Here is a 12,361-nt window from a genome sequence, read left to right as displayed (position 1 = left end):
TCCATTTGGTCAGTCAGCAGTCAATAGGTAAACACCTTAAAACACACATAATAATGGCAATAAATATAATTTTAGGTCCTTCAATTAATTAGCATTCTTCCTAATTTTACAGTGAATTCATGTACTTTATTTTAAATACATTTAAATTTAAGTTCATACATCAAATCCTGTTTTTTTTATTTAAGAATTACTTTAAATCAACATTAGCAACAAGCAATTACATTGTTTGAAAACGTCACATTATAAATTTACCAAAGTTACACCATACACCAGCAGGTTAAACATCGAAGTGCATGAAAGCGAAAATTCCGACGCTACCTGAAGTACACAAACAACTGCGAAGCGCGTGCCCAGTTCCCACAGCAAACAGGAAGTAAGTGATCGCTGACATTCTAGTGCTCAGACAAAGTCACTTCTTACCGGCTGGATCTCCTACAGATGGATGATAAATGCTGACAGGTAGGCATGCTTTACACGCGCTAAAAAGCTTGTATCTCACCGGAGCTTCTCCCGAATGAGCGCGTGCATCGCTATTAAAAGTCCGACGAAGCGCGACTATCTGCTCAATAGTTCCGGCGCGCGACTCGCACGCTCAGCACAACAGCCTCTTTAAATGAAAATATAATATCGATACTTGGTGAGAACCCATCGAGAATCGATCGCAGGACTAAATATCGCGATATATCGCAATATCGATATTTTGGCACAACCCTAGTTAACATGGTAACATAATTCAAATATAGAATTAAAATGAAATGAAGGTATATTAATTAACGTCTTAAAAACTTAGTCCAGGAGAAAAAATAGTCAGATAGAAAATATTGCTTTTTGCATGAACGTTTTCTTTGTCATCATTGTGTGAAAATAACCTTTAGAGATATGTATTGTCATTGTCACTGGTGCAATGAAATTCAAAAAGTGCTTCCCGGTTTATGGAACCCTTATCAAAACAAAAACTTGGAATTATGACTAAAACAAATAAATTTGATGTCAAATTACATTAAAAGTGCATTATTCGGTCAATAAAAAAAGGAAATTAAAAATTTTGTTTTTAAAAGCAAAAAAACAATAAACAGGAAAGTAACTATTAGCGTTTCTTTCTCGTCATGTGACTAAAGTGAGACCTCCTTTAACTCCACCACAGCTCCTCCTCCTTCCTCCACAGCTCAAAGACAACCAATAAAGCAGAGATTTAGCATTTCTAAATTCAAAAACAATCCCTCTGGTAACTGTTCTGCATAATGACATGAAACGGCAGCCTCTTAAAAAGGCAAGAGCTTGATTTGACAAAATGAACCTCTCGGCACAAGTGCTATGGTTTGTGTTCAGGGAAGGGCTAGAACAGCAGCATGGGGAGTCATCAATTATTCTTTGATTCAAAAAAAAAAAAGTTTGATTAGCATCTAAAAATCACTGACTCCTAATGAAACTCCATTTTCTCTCACTTGAATCCTAGCAAAGGGAGGGTAGGAGTCATCCTCACTGGCATTCCCTCACACATCCACATCCTAAAGGCCTCTTTTGCAGAAGTTTGTGTAGAATGCGGTATTAATATGAACTTCAAGGATGTCAAACCTTAGAACTCAACAGCAACGGCAGCAGATAGACCCCGTTCCTCCTCTACATGCTTATTTCCTACATTTTATTGAGTCCGTTTCCACTTAAACCTCAGTTTAAACCATCCGAGTCTTCTCGCCCACAGGTGGAGAACCTGTAGCCTAAAGAGAGCTAAAAGCACGACAGAGTGATCTATAAGAGAGCACATCTTGCTCAGATTTAGGCTTTGCGCCTTTAGTCGTGCCGACTTCTTGGAAGTTTAATTATGAAGTGACTCAGAGCGGCCTGAGGGAGCTGCCAGGCTTCATAATAATAATATAATTTTTTTTTAAACTTGCTTCTCCCCTCTCCTCACTGACTAAACAAAAACACAGCAACAGAGCAGGAGGGAACAAGAGAGGGGAGGGAAAAAAAATGGAAGGAGAAGGAGGGACAAGCTGAATTTTCGGTTACATCGATGACTCAAATATTCCGGGCGCTTCAAACGTCCAACCACAGGAAGCCCGCCCGTTTGAAATTCAAGTGCAGACGTGCACATGCGCATTGTTTATGAAATGCTGAGTGATCTTCGCTCTGCGGACAGATGAGGATGTAAGTTGCGGAGCCGCCACGAGCCAAAACCCAGCAGAGGTCTGCTCCAGGTCAGAGGGAGGATAGGCAGTCCATCAAAATATCTCCCCCAACAGCCAGTTCCTTTACTTGCTCAGTATCAATCTCAGCATTAACCCTCTGCTAATGGGACAGCTGTGGGTCAGCGCCTCGCGTCTTCGGGATGCCAATCAACGCCTTAAGCTGAGAGATCAGCCTTCGGGACAGAGGTGCTCGTCTGCCTCTGAGTGGCTTTTAAAACACAGAGACGCCTGTATTGATTTTAGCTGCAGCCCGGCAGAGACGGGTGTGTGTTTGTGTGAGTGTGGAGGAGGAGGAGGTGGTGGTGGTGTCTGCAGTGACTGTCTGTGAGTCTGGATGGGAGCCAGCTTGTCGTCCCTGGTCACCCTCTACTGATCTGGAGGGGGGGTACGTGCAGAATGACCTACAGCGAGGCGCTGAACCTGCAAACACGAAGGGGGCAAGGAGTTGGAAGCTCGAGGGGTTCAGAGCTAGCGGGGGCAACATCAGCAGAGATCTGGTAATAGAAAAACGGTTTTAACCTTAATGTTGGTGCCAAAACCCTGTTAGGGGCCAAGTAATCCCCACTGCGCCTCTGTCATTTGAACTAGTTGATCTTTTTTTCTCTTGTGAAAAGCAATGATGCCGCCATATGAGGCTCTGATCGGCGTGGGCCCCATACTTTACTTGGGCTCCACAGCCCTTTATTCTCATCTTCGAGTGATTTTTGATTCTTTAATTACCATATTTTCTGCACTATAAGGAACACTTAAAAGCCTAAATTTTTGTCAAAAAAAACACATTGCACCTTAAAATCCCCTGTACTTACAAAGATGAATTCTGGTTGTGCTGGCTGATGAGTCAAAATGTCAGAGTTCATTTTATGAGTTCCCAAGAAGTTTTGGTGTAAATGTAAATAGGCTAACAGAGTAATATAAAGTGTTGTCAGATTTAGTTTTTTTTTTTTTTAGGTGTTACTAACAAGGTTTGGATTTAACATAGCCACAGTAAAGTTTGTTTTAGCAGTAGCACTGTTTTTTTAACATGTTGCAAAGAAAGTGGGGAATTACAAATATTGTGAATACATTTAAGTTGCTAATGTGTAGCCAGTTCTAGAGTTACTGTGAACACAGTGAATTAAGTCTGGCTGGCTGATGAACTTATCTCTGATTCTTGTCTCACTTTATGGTTCGGTGTACCATAAAAATGACAAAAGTTCAAAAATAGAAAATGTATTGACAGTACGTCTTAGAACTTGTTGCATCGTATTAGAGGTGCAACTATTCATCCATCTTTTTCCGCTCATACCGGAATGTGTCACGCGTCAACAGTTTAAGCCCCAATCCTAACTCTCTCCTTCTCCCTGCCCCTCCATTTGTAGAGGAAGTGGTGTCCAAAATAGTTCTTTTTAAGAATCAATCTTCCAAGCAGAAGACTACAAAGTTGGAGGAGAAGCACTTTTCTTCACGTGGGTGTGCTCTGAAGCATAGAAGTTTACATTTAAATGTAAACAATGATCTTTTTGCTTTATCGTGTCCTTTTCAAAGTTATAAAACCGCTGTTATGTAAGCTCTGCGCTACAGTAGCTGACCAGCGACTATTGATGATGTCATCAAGTGGAAGTGACTTTCAAATTTGGAGACAATTTTTCCATAACTCTCCGTTTGGAGGGCTAAATGTAGGGGTAGGGAGAAGGGAATAATTCTGATTTGGCCTAAGACTTCCCTGGCCCCAGTCAATTCCTCCAGCTCCTCTGGAACCCTGAGGCGTTCCCAGGCCAGCCTGAGCCAAATCTATTGGATCCTCTCAATTTGGAGGAGCAGCGGCTCTACTCCCAGCTCTCTACATGTGACCGGGCTTCTCACCCATCTCTAAGATAGTGCCCAACCACCCTACGGAGGAAGCTCATTTCAGTCACTTGTAGTTGGGATCTCGTTCTTTCGGTCACGATCATAGTTGAGTACTAGAACAAACCGGTAAACTGAGAGCTTTGCTTTATTTCTCTTGCTTCCCAACAAAGGACCGGTGCAGCAACTACATTAAGATGGATGCCGCTAGAATCCGCCTGTCAATCTCACGCTCCGATCTTCCGTCACTCGTGAACCCCAAGATATTTAAACTTCTCCACCTGAGGCAAGAGCACTCCACCCACCGAGACATTCAACAACTTAATCGTGAAATGATTCATATTCTTAGGATGCAACTAGGTTGATCTTTCTGAGGTAAAGTGCTGATTGAATATACAATTATAAAATTATTTAAAAATGAGAAAAATCGATTATATCAGTTTTGGAAAATACAATCTGGATAGAGGTACAGTGTGTTAAATTTAATTAGAGCTGTCAGGCGATTAAAATCTTTAATCGCGATTAATCGCATTGTCCAGAGTTAACTCGCAATTAATCGCAAATTTACATGTGGCCTTTTTTTAAGGAATAAATGTGTGGTTCGTGGAATTTAGCAGTTCTACATTAATTATGAAAACAAGAATGACAAAATTAATAGTTTTCATCAGAAATACTTTATTTTGTAACATTGTATTGAGATAAACTTTCTTAACAATAAAAGGCTGTAACATAAAATGCCTAACAAAAGCCTAAGTGCAAGTGAAGGGCATTTTAAATTCAAAACTTCGATCAACGTTCAGTAAAATAAAATAAAAAACATCAAAAATAAAATTTCCATAACACTTTAATGTTCATTTTTTGTCAGGACCAAATCTTTTTCTCCTCTGCTGAACTACAGTAATAAATGAAATAGAGATTTATCATTTCCAATTAACTTTTGTTTTTTTAAAACATTAAAGACTGAGAAAAGCGGGATACTCTGTGGATAGTTTGATAGTCTGCTACTGCCCCCGCGTTCTCTGGCTGCAGCTCGATTAAGTCTATGGCAGCAACGTGTCCAGCGGAGCTCATCATGAATATGCCGGCAGACAGACCGCTATGCTGGGGCTGGATCACGCTTAAACCTCCAGAACATTTAAAACGTCCCCCGGTGCGCTTGCTGTTCGGAACGTCGGGGGTCCGCAGCTCTCGGGACGCGGCGCCGGACGCGAGCCGGTACCACCAGACGTGGTACTGGACGCGAACCGGAGCCGGGCTAGGGTGCAGGAGCTCTCCAGGTCCTAGCGCCGGGCTGGTTCTAGCTAGCAGCTCGGTGGTTGGAGACCTGCCCGTGATCTCGTGAGAGCAGCCGGTGAGTTAAAGGACGATGAGGGACGCCCGCGCGCGCGGTATGGAAAGGCAAGTATGAGAAAATCCCATTGACTGTAAAAATAATGGACTTATCGGACTATGAGGTCCCCCCATTATATACAGTCTATGGAAAATCCGCGATTAATGCGTCAAAAAAATTGTCGGCGTCAAGCACAAGTCAGATTAATGCGTTTTTAACGCGACAAATCTGACAGCCCTAATTTTAATATAAATGTAAAAAAACAACCAAGTGACATCACAGCAGACCTGATGGCAACAAAAAATGATCAATCCATCATTACAGTCCAATGTGTTGAAACCCTTTGAATTTTACAAAGATGTGACCACAGAGTGTTGTATAATTTCCTAAAAAGGTTCAGTTTATATTATTTGATGTGGAAAACAACAGTGGCCAAAAATGTGAATGGATTTATTATTAATTCTTGCTTACTTGCTTGTTTGTACACATATTTAATTTAAACTTTATTATCTTGAAGAAATACAAGGAATCTAGAACTCTTCACCTGCACTGTTTGGTGCCAGGTTTTTCTTTCTGAGTCACACTGGCTGAATTGTTAGCTAAATATGTCCTGGATTGATTTTAGGTCAATGAATGGGATCGTTCAAAATGAATCGATATTTACTATGAATCATGTCGTCAACCACAAACGAATCGAACTATTATTAAAATGAATTGTAACACCCCTATGGCATATAGTGTTGAAACTATGTTTGAGTAAGATCTGCGGCATAGAAAAACCTAGAAATGTAACTTAATGTTAACACAACTAAAATGTATTATCCATGTATACTCTCTTATATCCAACGTGCATTTAAAAGACCACAAACCATGAATGGAGATACGCATATCTAATCATCTGGCTCAAGTTTTTTGAATATCTTTAAAAAAAATTAATAGTGAACGGTCTTGGGCACTAAAATATGCTAATTAACACACTTGAAATTTCCCATATGAAATCTATCTGCACCAAGACAATGAAAAAATAATTACAACAGAGGTAGAATTACAATGGCCATTTTAATCAACCTCTACACTACCATTTCACCCTATTTATACAGTGTTTGATTCCATGACCCACTGCTAAGTAATCACTTGAAAATTATGCCTCGGTTTATAATAGGTCTGGGCGCAGACACATTATTTCTGCAGAGACAAGGGCTCGGAGGATTAAAGACACCAAGCTTGCAAAACAACAATCAGCATTCAGTTTCAGTAACAAGGAAAGAAAGATGGAGAGAAAACTAAAGTGGCAGAAGGTTAAGAAGTCTCATAGCACTTTGGAAGACAGAATGATAACTCAGCACCTGGATCGGATTGATATTCCAGCTCTGATATGGCACCTATTAGGGCTGCGGACTGTTACAATCCGATTCATGTACCAACGATTCACAGATCAATCCACGATTCTTCCTATTTATCATGTTTGAACGGTTGCTATATGCATGTCTTTTTACTGGATGTATAAAATTAAACAATGTGTATTTAAGAACCATCAATTATACCTCAATTTAGAACAGGAGATCTTGATTTCTTGATTGTTTGTTTTTTTATTTCAATTTAAAAATGTCACCCTCCTGAGTTTTTTGCTCAACTTGCCATTAAACCTCAGCTGTAAACAAAACAAACATCACATTACATCAAATCCTGAAAACAGTTTTTACATCCTCAAAATTTTACCAACTGCAGTTCTAGTAGAGAAATGACAAGAGAGTAAATGAAGACACACTTCAATAAAAAAGCTACTGTAACTACAAAAACACTCAGTCCTTTAATCAAAACTGATTGTTTCCAACAGACATGTTTTCTAAACTGCTTTTTTTTCCAATGGAAATACCACAAAAATGCAACACTTCAGAGATGAATATTTCGCAGACACGTTCTAGTACAACTTCTTCACTATGCTAGCAGAGTCATATGACACTACATAAAAAAAATCACGAGATATTCAAAGAAATACTAATTTAATTTGATTATATTTTTAACTTAAGTTGTTGAAAAAAACTTCAAACAATATTGTTTTTTTCAAAACTTAAGTCAGTACTTCAGACCTCTTATGTAGACGTGGGTAGCTTGGAGGATAATTTAAGTTAGACTGAATTTATTTAAATAAAACTGATGCAGTGAAATAGAAATTATGTATTAGCTGTTTTGCTACATTGTCATGCATTGCAAGTCATATCGTCATTGCAATATTAATCACTAATTTTGCACATTGCAATTTTTTCTAATATTGTGCAGCCCTACTTTAAATGTATTTTTAATACACTATACTATGTTTATAAAAATCATGAATCAGCTATCGTGCACATCAAAAACATCCGTTCTTGATTCTTTAGGAACAAATTGCAAATAAAAAATCTTTAATAGAAATACCAACAAACTACAGTCATTTAGATTAACTTCTCACAAACATATTATGGTATGGCTTCTCCGCAATACTAGAAGTCATTTGACATCAAATAATTAATCACAAGACTTTTGCAAAAAAAAATGTATTTCATATCCATTTTATTTTAATTTTAATTGTTCACTATATGTAAAACTAATTCTCTGTTTGTTTTTTTATTTAACAAAAAACACTAGATAGCTTTAGTTTAAAGAGATTTAATTACTTTTGGCGACAGTAGTGTATACAACTTGTTTATATACTTAAATTCTAACATAAGTTAAAAATTATAGAATGATAAATGCATCGTTAGAAGTGTTTATTCTTTTTCTAAAGTCTATTATATTTAGAAAGATCGGGAACCCATATTGGTAGTCAATTTTACTCAAATAGATCAAGTATTCGTATATTCACTATAGTCCTACATATTATGGTTATAAAGCACCTGTATTTTGTTTTTCGAGTTCTTTAGCATTAAAGGATCAAACCTTTTGTAGATTTTTTAGGGAAATCTTCGTTATTCTATCAAGTTTCAAAGGCAGGTGAAAGGATGTGACAGTCTTCCATTAAAGAATCCCTCATGCATTTATCATAGGGTCACAAAATTCCCTTCCCAAAGGTCAATTTTTTGGGAACAGGCGTCAACTTGAAAGCATGTCATCAAAACCAAATCAGAGACTCGCATAAAAGCCAATCAAAAGGCTTCCTTTATAAAAAAAAAAAAAGCCATACTCGTTGATCTTTTCTTGCAAAGAGTTTCAATGAGAAGAAAAAAAGAAGCTAGTAAGGTCATCTTTATCAAGCAGTGCAGCATTAAAGGAACATTTGACAGTCTAGTGAATAATGTGATGATTAAACTCCTAAAAGTGGAGAAGGCTGGAGAGGAATGGCCCTGTTTGCAGGAGATATGAGCTACTTAAAGACCAGAACAGTCTCTTGAGGAATGTCTGGTTGGCTTCCGCCAAGGGTGACTCAGCTGCAGATATTTCGTTGAAAGCTGAAAACTTTATTTAGCTTGTTTCAACTATGTTTTTTCTACTTTTGGAGGTATATTCTCTGCACCTCTGAAGTAATCCTTGTGTTTATTGCACAACACAAGTTCACATTTTAGGGATTTAGGAACAGACGGCTTCATGACTGAAACACAATTGGTGGTGTTATCAGAGCATCACAAACAGCTTCCTCCTGTTGAGAGAATTCACTCTCCACAAAGTAAATATAAGCTTTTAAATGCGGACTGACAAAAACGAGCAGGCGAGACATAAGAGGAACGATTTCTTATTGATTTGTGTTTTGAAGCAAGCGCTGGAATGCCCCTAGCAGCAGAAAGATTAGTGCCCTGAACGCGTGAAAGTACAGTGAGAGTGTGTGTCATAAACAGGATAACTTAAGCAGTAATTATTCAAGTACAGACACAGGAGCAAAACAACTTCCTCGAGCATCATAAAAAGCACAGTTTGGGCATTTTGCCTTTGTCCTATCAGAAGAGGCAGCACGGATTTCCCGCTGCAAAAATTCCCTCACAAGCGGCTGGTTGTGTGTTTGTGTGTTCAGCTGAAGAGGGAGAGACATCAAATACCATGCAAAGCTGTTGTCACAGGGGCTTATTTTCTCAGATAAAAGAATGCGTCTCAACAGAAGCTGCCAAGCTAGGAAATAATAAAAAAATAAAAAACCTCTTGGCAGAAAATTGTTTTTTCTTTCAGATCTGTGTTTCTCTTACTCCCGATCTCCCCTTCATGCTACAGCCAGTAAACAAGCCTCTGGTAAGACATCACGCTCGATACAAAACACACATCATAGAAGGGAGACGGCACCCCGAGTAAAGTTTTTACATTTATTTTTAATGCACATTTCTGTGACAAATTGGATTAAATGCGAGCATGCAACCTACTCTATAATCTATTAGAACAGCTGTAACAGATCCACTGGATAACATCACACTTCCAGTTAGTCACTTGTTGCACAGACTATTTACTCATTTATCCAAGAGATTTAAGCCCCATGCTGTATTAATATCCCTGCTTTAGTATCAGTCTAACAAGTGATCGAAAAGTCGAAAAATCAAACAAATTTTAGGACAGGTTTTGCACCTCTGCATTCATGGATTAACTGAAACTGTGTCCAAATCAGGCTTCCATCTTTACTCCAATTAACTTAGTTATTCCCTATTCAGGGTTGATTGTAGGGGACTCGTATTGATAAGAGAAAAAAAAAAAAAAAAGGGCAAAGCTACAGGGCTGCCTTCAGTAGATAAACTGGTCCACACCCAAAAAGGCCATCAGAAAAACAGGCAGTTACCAAACAATTAAAAAAACATGCCTTCTTTGTACAAAAATAGCTAAATAAAACTAACAAAATAAACAATGATGCATTTAAAATGCATTTCTAAATCAACCCTGTGACAGGACTGGCGATCTGTCCAGGGTGTACCCTGCTTTCGTCAAACAGTAGCCGGGACAGGCTCCGGCAAAACATTACCCCGAAAGGGATTTAGCGGGTCAGGAAGATAGATGAATAGATTTCTAAATCAACTCCTGCTACAGTTGCCGTAAAAATTTACAACTTGGCAACAAAGACAAAAACTTTTAAACTGTACTGTAAGTAGAGCTTTTTGGATATAAATATTATTTCACCATAAAATAAATGGAGCCTTGCTGGTCACATGATGAACAGCGCTCGCTTCCTTTCATTCATAATCCTTAACGCCCAAGTTATCACCAACAACAACAAAATGGAACAAACATAAATGAATTTGATTATGATGCAAAGAAAAGCAGCTTTTCATCACAACAGAATCAACTGATTTACATCGACTGCATGAGTACTCACTACTGTAAAGGCTGCTTTTCTCCTCTTCAAAATCCACTGAAATTACGATGAGGTAGTCAAAAGAATATCAGCACTGGAGCTAAAGCTGTGGTGTGCAGTGATAAATAAGCACCTATCAAAAAAAAAGTTGACCCATGAACCCTACTCATTAAACCCCACTAATCAAAAATATCAGATTACATTACATACTAACTGTGTAGCCTGTATGAGTAAAATTACATCAAAACTGTGGTGAATATCACCGATGAAAACCTAAATCCTTCAATTCAAAAAACAAATAATCACAATAGTCTTGCTTGCTACATTAGTTCCAGCTACAACTTAAGAGCCTGTAAGCTAAGAGGCATTAATAATTAAATACAAACAGTATAACAGAACAATAAATAGCATTACCGGTGAGTGTGCAATCTATAGAACATGTGTGTGGGCTTGCCACAAGGAGCTTAATCTAACTTTAGATCCAAAAACACAATTAAAGTAAAAAAAAATGTCCACATCTTATGATAAAAGAAAGAGACTGCAAATGACTATTTCTGGACACTTTGACTTAAAGCAGCCAATCAAATCTAAATCAGAACATCACACTCCCGTATGACACTACGGGAGTCATATGGGACCAGTCAGAGGTCAAAAATGCTTTGTGGAACCAGAATATCTCTTGTAAACCGGTAGTGTTGAAAGATTCCTGCTAATGTTCAAATCAGTCTTGAAGGCGAGTTGCTGCCCGAACCCCCCCCACACACACACCACTTCTACATTTTCAGAACAGGGTTTGAATGGAGACTCAAACAAGCTACCATGAGCCAAGTCTTCGTCCTTGTGGAAGATTTTGAGAATATACACGTTTCACCGACTTGGCAAGACACCCAACCAGTTTTGCAGTCGGACAGCTTACATTGACTAAAGCAACATTTACAGCAAAATCCTTCTTTTGATTAAAAAAAAAAAAAGCATGCAAGTGTAATCACACTAGAATTAAGACTATCCATCTGATTGTATAAACAGTCTTTAATTGATTAAACAGCTAGTTGTGGTTCCTCAGGAGAAGAAACCCCAAGACGGCCTTGCTGTCCACCCCCAGCTTTCAGACTCACTTCGTACAGGCGTGGGACTGTTCGACTTCTCCTCCGTCACGTGACCTTGTCCTTCAGCAAAGGGTTTCCGGCTAGACAACGTCGATCCTGATGACTCATCGTCACAAGAATCTACGGTGACATGAATGTAACAGTCAACAAGTCTGAGAAAGTATTGAAGAAAGATTTTCTAATAGACACCAAATTCGTCTAAAAGAATGTGATCACAGCTCTAGAAACAGAAACCGCTGGAGGATTAGTAGAGGAACAACTGGATGAGACACAGTCTGCAGCGCTCATCCTTGCCAGAAAAAACAATCCGCTGGCTAACTGCACAAAACGGAGGGGCGGTTCAGGTACAGGCCTCTGCCAGAGCTCTGGATCTCATTTTCTCTCCTTGTTGCTCCTGGGTATGCTCTAACTGCCAAGCTTTTATACCGCCATAAAAGCCCCCATTCAACGAAACTGGAAAAAACATGCGGGGAAAAAACATTCAGCCCCCGATAGCCGTACGAAGATATACCTCGACTCTCATCTCTGGAAGCTGTTGCTTTTTGGGTTGCGAGGTTTGCTCCACTTCACACACACTGTTGCTTTGTTCTGCAAGGAACTATCCACAAGGACTACATTCATGAAGTTTGTTGCCTTAAGTCTTTTCAAAGCCTGAGGGTTTTTTTTTTTTTTT

General features: G+C 38.9%; 1 protein-coding gene across 3 annotated transcripts in view; it reads right to left on the bottom strand.

Annotated features, from left to right (window-relative positions):
* mdfic (MyoD family inhibitor domain containing) overlaps positions 1-12,361 on the bottom strand; it is a 187,089-nt gene that overhangs the window by 170,774 nt on the left and 3,954 nt on the right. For 2 of the 3 annotated variants that reach the window (XM_024287872.2, XM_024287883.2), the window contains exon 3: positions 11,698-11,808. The exons of the other annotated variant lie outside the window; for it this stretch is intronic. In XM_024287872.2, coding sequence (XP_024143640.1) covers positions 11,698-11,808 — 111 coding nt within the window. The remainder of the gene's footprint in view (positions 1-11,697; positions 11,809-12,361) is intronic. 3 annotated transcript variants of the gene reach the window in all.

The sequence above is a fragment of the Oryzias melastigma genome, linkage group LG23 (assembly GCF_002922805.2).
Source record: "Oryzias melastigma strain HK-1 linkage group LG23, ASM292280v2, whole genome shotgun sequence".
Lineage (NCBI taxonomy): Eukaryota > Metazoa > Chordata > Actinopteri > Beloniformes > Adrianichthyidae > Oryzias > Oryzias melastigma.
This window is presented reverse-complemented; position numbering and strand designations above follow the sequence as displayed.